Genomic DNA, 21,033 nt, shown 5'->3' with positions numbered 1-21,033 from the left:
ACACAGTCATACCGGGGTCACAGTGGTGTGTCACCATCACTACACAGTCATACCGGGGTCACAGTGGTGTGTCACCATCACTACACAGTCATACCGGGGTCACAATACAACACACAGTTCCTAGTGCAGGTCGCAGAGTGAAATATAAAAGTTTGAAAAATCACTGCTGTTGATGAACGACGAATGTTTAAAAGTTCAACCAGTTAGGACGAATATAAACATTATAAACATCGTTATTGCTTCGTTACGAACAATGCCATCTTAAAGCACGCTTCGTGACACTAGCATTTGTATGTAAAAACAAGACAAAAATGTACAAGGTCAATACAAACGCTAAATTAGACATTTTGATGCAATTTCTTTGCATCAAAATGATGTCGTTTGACTTCTGGCGTTACAAGCTAACGATTTAAAACTGTAACTTTACGACAACTTGCGTAGCATTCACTTCTCATTACTTAACACATTACACGGTCACGCTTCCCCATTACACGGGGAAGCCGGGCGGCCGAGCGGACAGCTCGCTGGACTTGTGATCCTGTGGTTCCGGGTTCGATCCCGGGCGCCGGCAAGAAACAATGGGCAGAGTTTCTTTCACCCTATGCCCCTGTTACCTAGCAGTAAAATAGGTACCTGGGTGTTAGTCAGCTGTTACGGGCTGCTTCCTGGGGGTGGAGGCCTGATCGAGGACCGGGCCGCATCCGATCCCCCCCGATCGTCGTCGCCCCTAAATCAACAACAACAACAACAACAACTCTTGACGTTCGAACACTTCAGGAAGAAGTTTCTGGATGACACGGTTAAAAATATTATTTACTGGGAACTTTACTGACGTACTTTGTAGCCATAAGTTTACCGGCTTTACACACATGTGTTAAGATAAAAAAAAAAAGTCACAACCTACTGTGCTGTTTAACCTTTTATAAACAACAAGACGAGGCATATCCACAGTGCTAAAGGTTGTGTTTAAACATGGTGATCATTCCCACTTAGTGCCACAGTCAAGGTCCCTAGCTAGCCGCCATGGGCCGCCACGAGCCTCCACGGACCTCCACGGGCCTCCACGGGCCTCCACGGGCCCCCCACGGACCTCCACGGGCCTCTACGGGCCGCCACGGACCTCCAAGGTTCTTCACGAACCTCCACGGGCTTCCAATGGCATCCACGGACCTCCACGGGCTTCCAAGGACCTCCACGACCCTCCACGGACTTCCACGACCCTCCACGGACTTCCACGAGCCTCCAAGGACCTCCACGGTGTTCCAAAGACCTCCACGGACCTCCACGACCCTCCACGTACCTCGACGACCCTCCACGGACCTCTACGGTCTACTCATTATAAGAATTAAGGTTGCATTATAATTCTTGGGTTTCTGGAAACCAAAATTTGATATGGCAGATTTGTTTTGTAATAAAAATGTATGATGAAGCTGTCCTATTTTGTCATCCCTAACTGAACATAATCTGAAACTACAAGAAGAAAATTAGTTCTTCCGACACTGAAGAAGTGAAAGCATTACAAAAATCCTTACTGCTGTATCAAGTCTCATCATCATCAAGTCTCACCGGGAGCCGGTCGGCCGAGCGGACAGCACACTAGACTTGTGATCCTGTGGTCCCGGGTTCGATCCCGGGCGCCGGCGAGAAACAATGGGCAGAGTTTCTTTCACCCTATGCCCCTGTTACCTAGCAGTAAAACAGGTACCTGGGTGTTAGTCAGCTATCACGGGCTGCTTCCTGGGGGTAGAGGCCTGGTCGAGGACCGGGCCGCGGGGACACTAAAGCCCCGAAATCATCTCAAGATAACAGTTATCCCTCTCTGCTTTGTCTGCCAGTTGTCATCTTCTTGAAGAAAAGCTTGAGGTGAGAATGTAAAGTACTGGGAAAAATGTCCATTTATATTTGATCCAGCGGACTGTATCGTGGGGTTGAAGCCAACACGTCAACATGGACACACTGACCTGCTCCATATCACATGTAACAATATATTAATTAAACTTAGAACAAGACAAAAATCATCAACTTTGTTGACATTTTGAATCGTTGTTTCTTATGAATAACTTCGGATGAGAGTGTTTATCTCGCTGTCTGTTATGACCAGTTACACTTGTGAAGGTAAATTTTCACCTCTGACAAGGTTATAAACCAAAAGCAGAATGTACATGTAACCCGTATTTTAGATCTCAGCTCGGTGAAGTAGATGGCTACAGTGCACCTCTTCTCCCGCAGGTACCACACCATCCACCGGATGAGCGGCCGACGGAAACTGCCGCAGATCCCCGGCGCCCCAGGACCCTCCAGCAGAGTGACCACCCCGCAGGATGGCCAGGAGAGTCCCAGGGGCCCCGGGGAGAGTGCCGCAGACCGCAGTGACGAGAGACCTGGAGGAGGCAGCAGCGTGGGTGACGAAGGCTCCAGGGAGCCTGAAGGCCGCAGTCAAAACTCTTCCCCGGCCACCAGCCTGGTCCGGGGCCCCACCTTGGACCAGTGGCACAGAGATAAGAACCCGATAGACCCGTGGGAGCACGAGGACCTGAAGGCCGTCATGAGGGACCTCAACAACACCAGGGACCAGCTGCTGGCGCTACAAAGCTTGGTAAGTGTTCCTCTTGACTCTAAGCTGTGCACAATGGACTCTACAATACTAACTTACTTCAGTCTTAATTTCCATAATAAATTTCCTCGTCTGTAACTTGAGCATTAACTCTTACCAATTATTGTTTCCTGTGAATGATAATAGTTAGCATGCTTGCTACTAACACAACAACCACGCAACTCCGACAACTAATTCTGTGTGTGACAGTGAGACTTGTTGTATAGAACACCGTCCTGACCTGAGACCACCTTCACTGTCAACTATAGACTCACGCCCTTTATTACGTCGCTCACGAAGCAATTACTTTACAAAAATACGGTGTGTTTTGTTAATATTTTTGTCAACGTTGCCTAGAGTGCATAGATATTGTAAGGTAATCTTTCAAGTACTTCTTTATTGTACTCTCATCTCCTGGAGTGTAAACATGGCATTTTTTTTATTATTATTTTCAACCACAGACGTGGCCACACATTTACAATGCTAACCAGCATATATACATTTTCTTCTGTCCTCCAAGGACAGGGTGAGAGATCTGTTAAACATATAGTTCAGGGATTTATTAAACAATCAACTACAAAAGGTGACTGTAGTGTTTTTAAAACTTTAATCTAATTTACATACAGAAATACATATTTACACAGATTGATGTCTGTCCTTCATAGACAGTGTTCCACTATGATTTTATATAATGTCATTAAGGTGCGTTTACAAACGTGAAATGCAATTCTGACCAATTGAAAGCTGCCAGATACGTCTATATCCCAGACGTATTCTGGCCACTATAACATCACATTGCCGGGTTCTTGTTCTATCAGTCCCATATGTGAATGTCTCCTCGCGATATTCATCATAATGGTTAATGCTACAACTTTCAGGTCTTTGTGAATTTGTTAGGTCGGTGAGATTTTAATCAGATATTTGTTTAAGTATTCTCTTTGTTAATGCAAATGAAACACTGGAAACAAATTTAAAAGAAATCTACTACTGGTTTCTACAGGCTGTCTTAGCAAGCATATCTAAGTGTCATGCCTGGAGATGCCAACATGTGATGGTATCCATAGGAATTTAATTTCAAATCCCTTTTCTTTAGCAGCTAAAACATTCATTCGAATATCACTGACTATTTTCTGGGTGTTACTGCTATGTGCGTTCAGTGCCAGGAGTGCACTCTGCGAGTCACAGTATATAAGTCCACTGCCTTTGTCTTGTTAAAACTCAGTGGCAGGGTATATGCCTGCAAGTTCGGTTTGAGTCGTGCTAGTCCAGCCATGGACGCACTTCACTGCTGTATGCTCGAGAGAATATTGTTTAAATAATTAAATATATTGCATGTATATCCGGTATATCTTAAACATTCTTCTACAGAACCGTCGGTATAGCACTGATACACACCACTACCCATACCCTGAGTACTCTCAGTGATGCTGCACAGTGTCAACTGTTGTAATAATGTACAGTGTACACTATCTTTCTTGAGTGCATTTACGAATCAACTGATAGATCCCAGTTATCCCATGGAGTAATTGGTGATTTAATAATTAATTGAGTTGGGTACATATTTATTAATATAATGGGATTGACTGCCTTGTGGAACCAAAACACATATTCAAAGTGCTCTCTCATTTAGACCTCAGGTGAGTGCAGCATATTAGAAAGCTTAGCTTGAAACTTCATGTGTTGTCTAGATCTACTCAACGCCTTCACGCCGAAAACTGTGCTAATGGACAAAATTCTCTCACTTATGGTAGGTAATTTTAACTCAGCTCTCATATTAACTATTCTCCGGGCCAGCCAAAGGCTTAGGGCCCGCGCAGGAATATCCCTGTAAAAAAAACAACTCATGGTACTGGACGTGTATATCTCAGAAGCCCCGCGTTCCTGCATTCCGACCGTCTTACTCCCATGAAAAAATGACTTGTGGACTTAATTATTCCAACCTGTCGAAATTCCGTCTTGCACGTTATCAGCTCATGTGAAGTCTTGCCAGCATGAGAGGTACTCAAGTTGAATTTATTAACGAGCAGAGAGGAGGAACTATATTTGCGTTGTTACTTATACTTGCTTGAAGCAGCCGGAGGGGGACGTTGTGGGCGCGTGGCATGTATACACTCACCATATGTACACATAGGACCCCTTGGCGAGGCAGCCTGGACCCCCAGGAGGCAGCCTAGGCCCCCAGGAGGCAGCCTGAGCCACCCAGGAGGCAACCTAGGCCCCCAGGAGGCAGCCTGGGCCCCAGGAGGCAGGTAAGAGGCGAGGGAAGGTGTTAGATAATTTAGTCAACACGAGAACAGACACCCATGGGCCTTGTCCATCGTGACCTCACCTGAACGTGAGTTACCAGTGACTACCTGTGGCCGACTTCCAGAGTTGTTGTGTTTGTATTCCCACAGCTGTGTCCAAGGAACCGGTTAGGTTACACCACGTGTGTTGCGCCTCCCCTGGGGGGTGGGGGCGTGGACACAATGGAATATTCTGGGCGACATATAACATATAACTTCCTAGATCCGGGAGGTCATCTGAGATCATTATTCTATGGTGTGTTGCAGATCCCTCACGTTGTTGAAAATAATGACTGTCTTGTGTGCTGTGCCACCTATATGATTCTTTTTCCTCTCCCCTAATTTATATCTTTGATATGACCAGTCAGTGTCACGTTTTTCGTTACATATCACGAGACTGTTACTACCTGCGTGAAGTTGTTCTGTGTCTCCTACCGTAGCAATTTTCATGCAGATTATGGTATCGTTCACGAACACAACACTGGGCGCTTGTGTGTGTGTGTGTGTGTGTGTGTGTGTGTGTGTGTGTGTGTGTGTGTGTGTGTGTGTGTGTGTGTGTGTGTGTGTGTGTGTGTGTGTGTGTACTCACCTAGCTGTGCTTGCGGGGGTTGAGCTCTGGCCCTTTGGGCCTTCCTCTCAACTGTCAATCAACTGGTGTACAGGTTCCTGAGCCTACTGGGCTCTATCATATCTACACTTGAAACTGTGTATGGAATCTACCTCTACCACATCACTACTTAATGCATTCCATTTGTAAACTACTCTGACACTGAAACAATTCTTTCTAATGTCTTTGTGGCTCATTTGGGTACTCAGTTTCCCTTGGTCGTGTTCCACCCGTGCTAAAGAGTTTGTCTTTGTCTACCCTGTCAATTCCCCTGAGAATTTTGTAGGTGGTTATCATGTCTCCCCTTACTCTTCTGTTTTCCAGGGACGTAAGGTTCAGCGCCTTTAACCTTTCCTCGTAGCTCACACCTCTCAGTTCATACCTACCGTTGAATCTTCTCTAACTTTGTCTTGTGTTTAACTAGGTATGGACTCCAGGCTGGAGCTGCATATTCCAAGATTGGTCTGACATATGTGGTATACAGGGCCCTAAACGATTCCTTACACAAGTTTGTAAAGGCAGTTTTTATGTTGACCAACTTAGCATATGCCACTGATGATATCCTTTTGATGTGGGCCTCTGGAGACATTCGGTATGATATCAGCCGCCAGATCTTTCTCTCTATTCGACTCTTGCAGGATTTCACCTCCCAGATGGTATCTTGTGTTCAGCCTTCTGCTCCCTTCGCCTAATTTCATTACTTTACACATTCCTGAGTCGAACTCTAGCAGCCATTTTCTAAAGCATTCCTCCAGTTTGTCCAGGTCATCCTGTAGTTTCTGTCTATCTTATCTTCATCAGTCTTGATTCTCCTCATAATTTTTGCATCATCAACAAACATTGAGAGGAACGAGTCTATACCCTCTGGAAGATCGTTCGAAGTTAAGATCGTTCATATATTAGAAACAGGATATGTCCAAGTACAGAGCCCTGTGGGACTCTGCTGGTGACATCTCGCTACTCTGATGTCTCCCCACTCACAGTTACTCGATGTTTTCTATTGCTTAGATACTCTCATATCCACTGGAGCACCTTACCTTTTACTTTTGCCTGTTGCTCCAACTTTCGTAACAGCCTTTTATGGGGTACTGTGTCAAAAGCTTTCTAACAGTCCAAGAAAATGCAGTCTGCCCACATCTTCTCTTTCTTGCCCATTTTTTGTTGCTTGGTCATAGAATTCTATTAAACCTGTGAGGCACGATTTACCATCTCTGAACTCATGTTGGTGGTGTGTTGCACAACTATTGCTCTCCAGCTGTTCTACGAGCCTTTTTCTCACGATCTTCTTCGTCACCTTGCATGGTATACAAGTTAGGGAAACTGGCCTGTAGTTCAGTGCCACTTGCCTGTCACTCTTTTTGTATATTGGGACTACATTAGCTGTCTTCCAACTTTCTGGTAAGTCTCCTGTTTCCAGTGACCTGTTATACAGCATGGAGAGTGGCACACTTATCCATGGTGAGATTCTTTCAGGCCCAACAGCCTTCATCACATTCAGCTCCAACAGATTCCTTTTGACCTCATCACTGGTGAGGTCAAATTCCCCTAAGGTTGCTTAGTTTGCCTCCTCATTTAGTGCAGGGACCTCTCCTAGTTGTATTGTGAAGACCTCCTGGTCTTCACAATAAATCTAGTGTGTGAATCTCTTGTTGAGTGCTTCACACACCTTGTTATTCTCTGTGTATCTGTTCTCCCCTTTTTCTCAGCTTCATCACTTGTTCCTTCTGCTGTTTTTCTCCTGATGTGGCTGTGGAGCAGTTTTGGTTGGGTCTTGGCTTTACTCGTGATGTCATTTTCATTCTGTCTTTCTGCTTCTCTTCTAACTCTGAGGTACTCATTTTTTGCCCACTAGTATCTATCCCTGCTCTCTTGTGTTCTGTTATTTCTGTAGTTTCTCCATGTTCTTTTACTCAGTTGCTTCACTACCTTACATTCCTGGTTGAACCATGGATTCTTCTGTTGCTTTTTATTTTTCTCCTTTTGGACCGGGATAAACCTGTCTGCAGCTTCCTGGCACTTCTGGGTGACACAAGTCCATTATATCATGTACAGTCTTCTCTGAGTTCTGTTTATCCAAGGTATTCCATTAGGAAGTTCCTCATCTCGTCATATTTTCCTCTTCAGTAATTTAGTGTTTTCCCTTCCGATCCCATCCTTGGATAGGTTATCCCTACCTCCACCAGATACTCAAATGTCAATACACTGTGGTCACTCATTCCTATGGTGGCTTCAAATTTGACTTCCTTTATTTCTGACTCATTCAAGGTGAATATCAAGCCGATTCTAGCTGGTTCATCATTGCGTCTCATTCTTGTGAGTTCCCTGACATGTTGGCTCAGAAAGTTCCTTGTTGCCACTTCCAAGAATTTAGCTCTCCATACATCTGCACCTCCGTGTGGGTCGTCATTCTCCCAGTCTATCTTTCCATGGTTGAAATCGCCCATGATTAAGAGTCTGGAACCACTCCTGCAGGCAACTGAGGCTGCTCTCTCTATTATATTACTGGTTGCCATGTTGTTCCTATCAAACTTCTGTCTGGGATTTCTGTCATTTAGTGAAGGGTTGTAAATGACTGCTACTATTATCTTAGGTCCAACCATTATCATAATTCCTGTTATGTAATCTCTGAATCCGTCACAGCCTGGAATTTCCATCTCATCAAAACTCCAGTCCTTCCTTATCGGCAGGGCCACTCCTCCACCCCGTCTCCCTTCCCTCTTTTACCTTATTATATAGTACTCATTTGGAAACACAGCGTCTGTTATGACTCCTGACAATTTTGTTTCTGTGAGTCCTATTACATCTGGGTTATCTCCCTGCGCCCTTTCCGCCGGTTCACTTGCTATATTGGTAATGCCATCAATGTTTGAGTACATTACCTTAAAGCTTACTTTCCTATATCAATTTCAACCCGTTCTCGCTCTTTCGTATAGTCAATATTGACTTATTAAATACGTGCATATGTGACATACTAATTTATTGTGAATATTTTAGTTTACCTTGAAAAGCTTCATAGAAAACACCAACCTTACCTAACCTTCTTAGTATGTTAAGATAAGCATCTTATTGCTTCGTAATTACAATTATTATTTAACCTATTATAGGTACAGGTTAAGTAATAAATGTAATTACGAAGCAATAAGATGCTTATCTTAACATACTAAGAAGGTTAGGTAAGGTCGGTGTTTTCTATGAAGCTTTTCAAGGTAAACTAAAATATTCACAATAAATCAGTATGTCACATATGCACTTATTTAATAAGTCAATATTGACTATAAGAAAGTGCGAGAACGGGTTGATCAATTTTCACCCTCCCTCCCCACAAGTGTAGGAAGTTGTTCCATAGGCTTGGGTAGGCTCATCCTTCTATACTTGGGTAGGCTCATCCTCCTGTGGGGTAGTTGCCAGGGATTCAGAGGGACGTGGGGTGGTGGATGGAGAGCTTAAGTCTTGCCCATTCCTGCTTGGGACAGGAAAAAGTCCTGGGGGTGGGGGGGCAGGGAATGCTTGGGGTTGGGGGGCAGGGATTGCTCGGGGTGAGGGCAAGCCCTCCTGTGGTATAGTTAACAGGGATTTAGGAAGAGATGGGGTGGGGGATGGAGAACTTAGGTCCAGCCTGGGCCTGCTTGGGGCAGGAAGAAGACCAGGGTATGTGAAGGCAGGGGATATTCGGGGTAAGGGGAAGGGAGGGAGGATTTGGGTGATATGGTGGAAATTATGTAGGGACAAGGAAGGATTTGTGCTGGAGGTGTGGGGGGCCCTATGGGGGGGGTGGGTTGGGGTGTTGCAGTCCCCACTCCCCTCTGGGGTTCCTGAATTGCTGGATTGGGGGTTCCCCACTCCCCTCTGGGGTTGCTGGGTTGGAGGTTGAGGTTCCCTGGCTCCCTTCCCTCAGCCTGCACCCTTTCCTTGCATCTGCTGTCCTTATTATCTCGTCCCTGGTCATGTCCCTCTGAAGGTATACCTCTGTAATTCCTTGCATTTTTCAGTTTGCTCTTCTTAACTAGGATGTCCTCTTTGATGGCCTCGTTCAAAGTGAGTGTGTGTGTACTCACCTATTTGGGCTTGTGGGGGTTAAGCTCTGGCTCTTTGGTCCCGCCTCTCAACTGTCAATCAACTGATGTACAGATTCCTGAGCCTCCTGGGGTCTATCATATCTACATTTGAAACTGTGTATGGAGTCAGCCTCCACCACATCAACTCCAACTCCAACGATGCGTCTGTTTATGAAAGCATACTTTCTAATATTTTTTCGTCACCTTTGTTGCCTTAGCTCGAATCTGTGTCCTCTTGTTCTTGAAGTTGCTGGTTTTAGGAATTCCTCTCTGTCAATTTGATCGATTCCTGTCAGTATTTTGTAAGTGGTGATCATATCACCTGGTTTTTCTTCTATCTTCTAGCTTCAGCATGTTTAACGCCTCTAGTCTCTCCTCGTAACTCTTGTTTTTCAGTTCCGGAAGCCATTTTGTAGCATGCCATTGCATTTTTTCCAGTTTTTTAATCAGATCAATATGAAGGCCATTACAATGGTCTGCGTCTCCTGTCTTCCCCAGTATCTTAGCATCATCCACAAACATGTTCATATAATTCTGTATTCCTTCTGGTAGATGGTTTATGTAGACGACTAACATTACTGGTGCAAGAACTGAACCCTGTGGTACTCCGCTAGTAACACTCCTCCAGTCAGATATATTGTCTCTGATTACCGCCCTCGTCTGTCAGAAAATTGTTCATCCATGTCAGACGCCTCCCTGTCACCCCTCCAGCATGTTCCAGGTCGTGTGTGTGTGTGTGTGTGTGTGTGTGTGTGTGTGTGTGTGTGTGTGTGTGTGTGTGTGTGTGTGTGTGTATGTGTGTGTGTGTGTGTGTGTGTATGTGTGTGTGTGTGTGTGTGTGTGTGTGTGTGTGTGTGTGTGTGTGTGTGTGTGTGTGTGTGTGTGTGTGTATGTGTGTGTGTGTGTATGTATGTATGTGTGTGTGTGTGTGTGTGTGTGTGTGTGTGTGTGTGTGTGTGTGTGTGTGTGTGTGTGTGTGTGTGTGTGTGTGTGTGTGTGTTCCTGTCTTTATAAGGCTGTAAAAACCAGTGGTGGAGGTCAGTGCCGCGGAGGACTGAGCACTTCACTGTGTATTGCTGAGAATTTAATTATCTGTAACTTCCTGCGCTCTCTTGCTTTTAAATGTAAATATCGATTTTACTTATTATTCTCTTAGGTTTAATTTTATTAAATTATTTAAACGTGAGTAGAATCAACTATATTCTACCCACTTCAAGACTCCGCACCAATATAGAAGCATCAAGAAATATGAGCCAATAGGCCCTTTGCATTTACTTCCATTCTTCCTCTTTAACTTTACCCAATATTACCCAATATTTCGTGTTCTATCTTGTGTTGAAAGTTAGTTTTCACCTCATCCAAAACTCTTGTAACATATCATCTCACGCAAATGCAGGTATATAAAATGAAAAGCCGTTTGAATTATAGCATAGTAAGAAATCTGTTGTAGTGTTTGCAGGTTATAGTTGTGTGTGTAAACTAAAGTCTTTGAAAATGTAATAAATTATTACGAAACGCGTTCAAGTGTCGCGTCAGACTAGAAATAAAAATTTCTATATATTTACTATATATTTACTATATATTTATATATATTTACTATATATTTATATATATTTACTATTTACTATATATTAAATATATTTACTGCTAGCTGAACAGAGGCATATATAATTAATTAAGGATTATATATTTCTTTCATTTCTTTCTTAAGGAAATAAGAATGAAGAAACAACCATTAAATTGGTTGTTTGGAACAACCAAACTTTTGTCCCTCTTAGGAATCGACCGCTGAACTAATCACCTCTAAGCAGACTGCACTCTCTTTGGTTGGGCTGGCCTAGGTTGCACTAGCTTGGGTTGTATTGGCCTGGCCTTTGCAACCATGGATTGAGATAGTTTGAACTGGTCTCTGTTCTATTCGCGGACCTTGTTGGCTTGGCCATGTTCCCTTCATCTAATACGCCTGTTCACATAGAAGTAAATAGGTCCCCAGAAGTTAGGCAACCTTGGGGAGGATCCGTAGGTCATCCTTGGGGAGGTGGTCCTCGATACAAGCCTAAACTATTTATATACACATTCTTCCTGTCCCCAGTAAAGCGAATACTTTAAGCAATTAAAATACCATATTAAGATGCCTGGATCAGTGTGATCGTATCAACCCGAAGACATTAATAAGGCCCTGAAGGATACACACTGTTTATGGCTGGAACCTGGAGCACATTGCCACCAAACACGGTGCAGGTAGCAGCACCCAGGTACCGCGGCACCAAACACGGTGCAGGTAGCAGCACCCAGGTACCGAGCCATCAAACACATGGTGCAGGTAGCAGCACCCAGGTACCGCGCCACCAAACAAGGTGCAGGTAGAAGCACCCAGGTACCGAGCCACCAAACACACAGTGCAGGCAGCACCCAGGTACCGCGCCACCAAACACACAGTGCAGGCAGCACCCAGGTACCGCGCCACCAAACAAGGTGCAGGTAGAAGCACCCAGGTACCGCGCCACCAAACACACAGTGCAGGCAGCACCCAGGTACCGCGCCACCAAACAAGGTGCAGGTAGAAGCACCCAGGTACCGCGCCACCAAACAAGGTGCAGGTAGAAGCACCCAGGTACCGCGCCACCAAACAAGGTGCAGGTAGAAGCACCCAGGTACCGCGCCACCAAACAAGGTGCAGGTAGAAGCACCCAGGTACCGCGCCACCAAACAAGGTGCAGGTAGAAGCACCCAGGTACCGCGCCACCAAACACACAGTGCAGGCAGCACCCAGGTACCGAGCCATCAAACACATGGTGCAGGTAGCAGCACCCAGGTACCGCGCCACCAAACACAAGGTGCAGGTAGAAGCACCCAGGTACCGCGCCACCAAACACAAGGTGCAGGTAGAAGCACCCAGGTACCGAGCCATCAAACACAAGGTGCAGGTAGAAGCACACAGGTACCGTGCCACCAAACACATGGTGCAGGTAGAAGCACCCAGGTACCGCGCCACCAAACAAGGTGCAGGTAGCAGCACCCAGGTACCGCGCCACCAAACAAGGTGCAGGTAGAAGCACCCAGGTACCGCGCCACCAAACACAAGGTGCAGGTAGAAGCACCCAGGTACCGAGCCATCAAACACAAGGTGCAGGTAGAAGCACCCAGGTACCGCGCCACCAAACACAAGGTGCAGGTAGAAGCACCCAGGTACCGAGCCATCAAACACAAGGTGCAGGTAGAAGCACTCAGGTACCGAGCCACCAAACACATGGTGCAGGTAGAAGCACCCAGGTACTGCGCCACCAAACAAGGTGCAGGTAGAAGCACCCAGGTACCGCGCCACCAAACAAGGTGCAGGTAGAAGCACCCAGGTACCGCGCCACCAAACACACAGTGCAGGCAGCACCCAGGTACCGCGCCACCAAACAAGGTGCAGGTAGAAGCACCCAGGTACCGCGCCACCAAACAAGGTGCAGGTAGAAGCACCCAGGTACCGCGCCACCAAACAAGGTGCAGGTAGAAGCACCCAGGTACCGCGCCACCAAACACACAGTGCAGGCAGCACCCAGGTACCGCGCCACCAAACAAGGTGCAGGTAGAAGCACCCAGGTACCGCGCCACCAAACAAGGTGCAGGTAGAAGCACCCAGGTACCGCGCCACCAAACAAGGTGCAGGTAGAAGCACCCAGGTACCGCGCCACCAAACACACAGTGCAGGTAGCAGCACCCAGGTACCGCGCCACCAAACACGGTGCAGGTAGCAGCACCCAGGTACCGCGCCACCAAACACATGGTGCAGGTAGCACCCAGGTACCGCGCCTAGCCCCGGCGGTCACTTGACTCAGTTCCAGAATGGCAGGAGGGTTGAGGGGGGGAGGTGAAGGGGGGCGGGAGGTGGAAGAGGCAGCTGTTGCCGCAGCCCCCAAACACTGACCACAACACCTTCCAGCGCTAACACATGCCCGACCCTCATATCACCTTTATGATGCTCTAACTTTAACGTTAGTCTGGCCACTTCCTGGAACGCTGTAAATAATAGACGAGGCTGCCAGGTAACTCCCGTAGGTGAGGGGCTAGGTAATAACGAGATACAGAACCCGAGATAGTAACGATAGTGTCGTTATCTCACCAAAATAAGGGACGATCATTTACAAGAGACGTGGATATAGCCTGTGGCTCCGGCTGACTGCAGGACTCTTAATATCTATGAAAAGGGCGTAATGAAAGGTTCATAATTATGATATGTTCTCTTCGTCGTAAGTGTATTTTGGTTTTCACAGTAAACTTTAGTCAGAGTTAGAGACTTGCTTTTATCACTAGTAAGTTTTATTATTCCTTCTTAGCGAGGTTGTAGACAAGATGCGTCTGCCACCATTTTGTACAACTTTCCTAATTAAGTTTAAGACAATTTCATTACATATTTAAGGTCTTTTAATATGACAAACATGCTAATTTTTAAGCAGTTCAAAAGAAAAACGTAATAATAGAAACACAGTTCAACCACGAAAGCTGCAAGTAAAAAGCTTAGTTGGTAACCGAGCGGCTGGAACCCGGCCCCGCACTGGCAGGGTGGATGACAGCCTCAGACCAGTGGAGGGCAGCGGCGGGTACACACTGCTACCCGCACACTAACTCACTCTACCCGCACCGCCACTCTGATTAGTGTTTAGTGCTCCAGACTAAACGGTGACAATAGCAGCCAAACATTCAACCGGTTAAACAATCAAGACAGAAAACACTGTGCTTAAACCTTACATAGATAAAATGTTTCTATACAAAATGGAAATGAAATATTGAAGTGATTGGTGATATCAAGTTGGCGAGGGAGACTTAGTATTACGAGTGACTAAAGGCGAGCGGCCTCACGTGGGGGAATTATATCCACTAACGAGATACTGATGCCTGCAGCAGGGAGGAGTGAAGATAGTGTCACGCCCTGCGGCCGCTGCAGGAAGCCTCGCCAATAATGAAGAGGACCTGCAAGAGAGGAAAGGTGCCCGCTGCTGCCTCTTCTAGTTTGAATTAATAATTATTTTGAAACTCATATATATTATATATACTATATATGTAATATACTATATATAATATTACATATATATACTATATGTGAGAAAGCTGCAGGAAAACGCAAGCCATAGATAACTAAGAAATAATTGACCCGGCCAGAATTCGAACCCATGCCGTCCAGGATCACCCCTAAACGTACACAGTACCGTGACCACGACACCAATGATTTTAGACGATCATTGGTGTGGTGGTCACGGTACTGTGTACGTTTAGGGGTGATCTTGGATGGCATGGGTTCGAATCCTGGGTGGGTCAATTAGAGTTCTTAGTTATTATTATTATTGTATACATATATATATATATATATATATATATATATATATATATATATATATATATATATATATATATATATATATATATATATATATATATATACATATATTATATATATATATATATATAAATATTTATATATATATTTCTTTAGTTTCGCTTACTACTGTAAATGTTAACATTATTACTTCAGTAGACATTTCGTTTTGTTGGATATAAACAAGTTATCTTTTTTTTTTTTTTTTTTTGAGATATATACAAGAGTTGTTACATTCTTGTACAGCCACTAGTACGCGTAGCGTTTCGGGCAGGTCCCTGGAATACGATCCCCGCCGCGAAGAATCGTTTTTTCATCCAAGTACACATTTTACTGTTGCGTTAAACAGAGGCTACAGTTAAGGAATTGCGCCCAGTAAATCCTCCCCGGCCAGGATACGAACCCATGACATAGTGCTTGCGGAACGCCAGGCGAGTGTCTAACCACTACACCACGGAGATCTAACTTTTAGTCAGTTATTGCTGTAAAATTTTGAGTGTTATATATATATAATTTAGCGTTGCATAATCTCACCATTTGCTACAATACTCAAATATCATTGTTATGATAGACAGACCTACATCCTCTGTACAAAGACAGTGGCTCAAGAAACCCAGATTGATTAACACTAGTTATAGTTTAAAATTAAGTTTTGTCAGGGAAGGGGAAGTATCTTTGTGATAGTAACCGACCATTACACAAACCGTGCATCCCTCACCTAGTGTTTACATGTCCTAAATCACTATTTACCAAGTGAAGTATAGAGGCAACCTCGTGCGCTTCACCTCGGCTGTCTGCCCTACACAACTGTCTCATATTATGCAAATATATATACTCATTTGCATACTAATGCCACTGGTTGTATATTGTGGTGGTGGCTATAGCGGGGTTGATGAGTGAGCGTGGGAATTGCAGCCTTATTATCTTTTTTACCTGGGCAGCGACGTTCCCAGAAAGTATCGATCTTTCTTCTCGCATTGATACGACTAAACCGAACAGTGGACAAAACCGCTTGACCGAACAGTGGAATATATATATTAATAGCTTGTATTTCCCCTCTCGAGAAGTGTTCGTACTACAAGTACGTTACCAATTGACAACGGTACACAAAGAACGGTACCTTTATTTAAAAAAAGGTGATCACTAATTACGGCACTCGTCACCTCGAGTCCTGCACCTAACCCAACCTTGCGTACATTTCTTACAGTATTGACAGTGCATCAGATACCGTCATGACACCTGTCTCTCTCCCGTCCATAACCTCCACCGTCGATTTTATCGACGGTGGAGACGAGGAGCAAGCAGCCCGGTGACCTGGCGAGGCAGCGCTGAGTTAAGCCCCAAGTGAACCCTTTTGGCGGATATTGAGGGCGGAGCTGTACAACTTTTCTTTTTGGCCAGTGGCGTAGAAAGCTGGCGGGAGGCACTTTCACCGTATAGCACTGTGACACTGTATAGCACTATAGTCACTATAGCATTATCACTGTATAGCATTGTGTCACTGTATAGCACTGGGGAACGAGCATATAAGCAAATTTCATGAACAGATTATTGAGCGCTTGTCTAGAGTTTTATCTTGGGAAGAAGCACAATAGCGTTGTTAGGCGAGCAGGTGTGTAACTGGTGTGCAGTTACCAGTGGTGGGCGAGCAGGTGTGCAGTTACCAGTGGTGGGCGAGCAGGTGTGCAGTTACCAGTGGTGGGCGAGCAGGTGTGGAGAGTTGCCAGTGGTGGGCGAGCAGGTGTAGAGAGTTGCCAGTGGTGGGCGAGCAGGTGTAGAGAGTTGCCAGAATCTATTAAAGTCACAGACACTTTGCTCCTTTTTGGGTTGAAACAATTGGATAGACAGGTTTGGCCACACCCACACCTCCCGTCCCACTACCTTTCCCCCCCGGACAGTAAGGGCTAGGCTATCGGGTGAGACACAGTGAATGGCATAGATTTCAATATTTCCGCGGTTTAAATTATCCACTTTATCCCTGAAAAATAATTTCCGTATATTAGGGTTCTCATAATGCTCACAAAAGTTAATTTTTGCCGAAAATTATACATACATTTTTTTAATTTATTGTCGAATTATTTTCTCAAACCATTTTCGCCCATAGCTTTAGGATGGTTAAGCACTTGAAGGTCGCAAACATTGCATAACACAGCCTGGCACTAAGAGCCGTGGCCCAAGAACCTAACACTACCTGTCACAAGCGCGAATGTCCACATTAGACAAAAAAATGGAAGTATTACGGAGCAGTGGCGTAGAAGATATCAAACATGTCAAAATTTCATTCTCATAAAAGATACTACCAGCCCTGGGGCCAGATTCATGAAGCAGTTACGCAAGCACTTACGAACCTGTACATCTTTTCTCAATCCTTGACGACTTTGTTTACAATTATTAAACAGTTAATGAGCTCTGAAGCACCAGGAGGCTGTTTATAATAATAACAACAGTTGACTTGAAAGTTTCATGCTTGTAAACTGCTTAATAAATGTAACCAAAGCCGTCAAAGATTGAGGAAAGATGTTCACGTTCGTAAGTACTTGCGTAACTGCTTCATGAATCTGGCCCGTGATCCTGGCAGTAAACTCGCCCTTGTACCTGCACGCGTCCAGGCCATTGACTACGGGTGCTGCTGCTGCAGGTGGTGTCGTCGCAGTCTCAAATATGCACCACTCTGCCAGTCGATATTTGCAGCCCTTTCCCCTGCTCCACAATATCCTGCTGTAGCCGGAGGCCTGTGCTGCGTCTCAACTGTTAGGTAAAGCATAGTGGTGATAGTTGTGTAGTACTGTACTCTAGCTAATGCTGAGCGCAGCAGCTATAGTGTCGCTATATCGTCTATATATGATTATTGAGAAGTTTATTTTCGACCGCCTTATCTTCCTTATTGGCTGTAATAAATACGGTGAGTTTTTGAGTGCTTGTGGAGGATTATATTTCTATGGACGGGGTGGAGGTGTGCTGTGTGAAGCCTAATAGTAAACCATATAGTTCAGGCTAAAGCATTATTGATTTGCAGCCCTTGCAACGATGGCTTGCGTCAGCTTGTAGGCCATGAGTCTAACCCATAGGATCTACCCCCTCAGGTAGCCTAGTCCTCCTCCAGCTTTTGCTTCCTCGTTATCTCCTGGCTCCAATAGTAGAAGCTTTATTGTATAATATGAAACTACGGTTATTTAAGTACACTTATTGACCTTTGAATGTATTTATTTATTTTATTTACTTATTTATTTATATATACAAGAATTCTCACATTCATGTAAAGCCACTAGCACGCATAGCGTTTCGGGCAGGTCTTTAATCTTAATTTCCCCTGGAATACGACCCGCCAAATCGTTTAACAACCAGGTACCCATTCACTGCTGGGTGGACAGAGGCTACAGTTAAGGATTGGCGTCCAGTCAATCATCCCCGGCCAGGACAGGAACCAAAGGTCAAATCGCTTGCGAAGCGTAGGGCGAATGTATTACCATTGTGCTATAGGGGTAGCACAGTGGTAAACATGTGCATGTTTGAACAAATGTTTGAACACTCGTTCAAATATGTGCTTTGGGTAATATATCTGGCTCCATGTGTGTGTTTATGGAGATTGAGATACAACAAATATTTCTGTTGTATCTTCGGTAAACATTTATATATGTAGCCTGGTTATTTTATCGGGGGGGGGGGAGGAGATTTTGTATTATTAGAGTAATTTATTACACATCTGATCCGACTTTAGTAAGTAAACATTTAAACATCTGAGAAAAAATACAAAAAAATCACGCAGAAGCAACGATGCCTAAACGATAACTAAGAGCAATAATGCAAATTAATAATGCCTTAATGAAAAAGCCCGTCCTCCGAATATGGGGAGGTAAATATAACGGCACAAGTAAGTGTAATTATGTACTATTCCTAGCAGTCAGGAATTGTACTTATTACACTTATTAAACCGTACTGTCAAATAATCGCCAAAATAGCACCAAAATATTGTGAATATTTGAGTTTACCTGAAAAGCTGAGTAGAAAACTACGACCTAACCTAACCTTCTTAGTGTATGAGGACAAGCATTTTATTGCTTCTTAATTACAATTAGTACTTAACCTATAACTATATTGATATTACAGTTTTATAAAACAAAATTAAAATCTTTCAATAAATTATAAAGTAACTCTGGATATTTTCAAATTTTGTATAAAATCTCTATTGTTTAATAAAACTAAAAAAGAAATTCTTTATATTTAAAACTTGTGTATACTTGTATATATAGAATTAAACATGAAAACTTCATCCTAAAATTCTGAATGTTATAATAGAAAACGAGGAAAAGATAAGGGGAGGTAAATGTAATGGCACAAGTAAGTGTAATTATCTACTATTCCAGTCAGACATTGTACTTAGTACTAAACCGTACTGTCAATTCGGAGGATGCGTTGCAGCAAGGCACTATTGACTTCCTCGCTATAGTTATAAAGTACGGGGGAGGAGAGGTTGAGGAAAGTCCAAGCCTTATGAACCCCTTTGCTCGCACCTACCAATATGTAACTGCCTCCCCACGTTCCGAATGTTGCAAATACATGCTTTGCAATAAAGTTTGAAGCTAAACTGGTTTCTCCTATTCAGGACCTAGCGAGCCCATGAATCGGCGCCAGTATAGCTGACACCACCAACCACCAGATGCAAATTATCGTTGTAGGGAATTAAAATAGAGAATGAATCGTGCAACTCCCCTTCCTGTAACAGCCCTCCCCCCTCCCCCCTCCACCCCCGTCCATACAGATTGGGTGTTGCAAAGCGCCGAGCGCGTAATTGATTTTGATTGTTATCGCCGGCAACTACATTATTGTGCACCCCATAGCCATCCTGTGAGCGGTAGCGCAAAAAGGATTACAGCGGGCACAAAAGGCCGTAATCAGACGTCAGTAGTAGGGAGTACAGTCCACAGGCCCTTTTTTTTTTTGGCGAGAGGACCCCTGTGGACTGTAAGAGCCAGCGGCTCCTTTTTTTTTTCAGGCCGGAGGACCCCTGTGGACTGTAAGAGCCAGCGGCTCCTTTTGTTTTTTCTGGTAAATATCCCGCGTGTTAGCCAGGGTTTCAGGTAAATTTGGGGATTCACAGATTTTAGAAGTAAGGATTTCTTATGATGAAAATAATTTCCGAGACTTAGAAGTTTGTTAAGGTTTCTTATGATGTAAATAATGTCATACGAGTTTGTTAAAGTTCTTATGAGAAAAATAATTTCCGAGACTTAGAAGTTTGTTAAGGCCTTATGGGACAAATTCAAGTAACGTATGTAGCTCTTTAGGGCTTCCAGGAGAACTCTACGGACATATTTTACATGTTTTCAACTTACAAAATCGTCTGTGTAAGCCATAGTTTTCATATAAATTTAGAAAATCACCTGTGTGAGCCAGGGTTTTCAGGGTTTCGTACATCACACCCCCCTCCCTCCCCCCTTACCTCGCAATCTCTCGCGTCACCTTTATTTACCTTACGCCCGGCCAGCCAGACATCGCATACAGGGTACCTCTTATCTTATCTTATCCATAATATCTGGACCGTCCCTCCTCTCTCTCTCTCTCTCTCCTTTCATTCAGTTCAGTTCAACTATTTTCCAACATCGTATGTTTGCTCCTTTTCATTAAGCAAGTCAGTTTTACACAAATAAATCGTGTTAGTAAGCATGTTCTAGCTCACGTTCCCCCACCTTAGTCCCCTGTCGTATAATGAATACTATCATTCCAATCCCTCTAAAATTTAAAAATAATCATATTTCAAATGTAGTTCAATACAGTAATTTAGTTACCAAGCTCCAGCGCTTGTCCTCCGCCTTAGCTCTCTTTCGTATCTTCGTTAGTATCAGTCCAATTTCCCTGAAATTTTTACCCTCTGTATTTCATGCACCATAAATAAGATCAAAACAGTTACCAAGCTCCAGCGCTTGTCCTCCGCCTTAGTTCTCTTTCATATCTTTGTAAATAATCCATCAATTTCCCTTAAATTTTTACCCTCTGTATTTCAGACACCGTAAATAAAATCAAGTCAGTTATCGAGCTCCAGCTCTCGTCCCCGCCTTAGTTCTCCTTCGTATCTTTGTAAATAACCCATCAATTTCCCTAAAATTAAAAGCAGACATACTTCAAAGTTAGTA

At 44.2% G+C, this 21,033-nt stretch overlaps 1 protein-coding gene across 2 annotated transcripts in view; it reads left to right on the top strand.

Moving 5' to 3' along the window:
- The window catches only part of LOC123757603 (uncharacterized), a 278,070-nt gene that overhangs the window by 207,938 nt on the left and 49,099 nt on the right, over positions 1–21,033 (top strand). For both annotated transcript variants that reach the window (XM_045741411.2, XM_045741419.2), the window contains one exon: positions 2,230–2,596. In XM_045741411.2, the coding sequence (XP_045597367.1) occupies positions 2,230–2,596 (367 nt within the window). The remainder of the gene's footprint in view (positions 1–2,229; positions 2,597–21,033) is intronic.

Source organism: Procambarus clarkii, chromosome 22 (genome assembly GCF_040958095.1).
Source record: "Procambarus clarkii isolate CNS0578487 chromosome 22, FALCON_Pclarkii_2.0, whole genome shotgun sequence".
NCBI lineage: Eukaryota > Metazoa > Arthropoda > Malacostraca > Decapoda > Cambaridae > Procambarus > Procambarus clarkii.
Note: the sequence above shows the minus strand (reverse complement) of the source record. Positions and strands in the feature narration are given on the sequence as shown.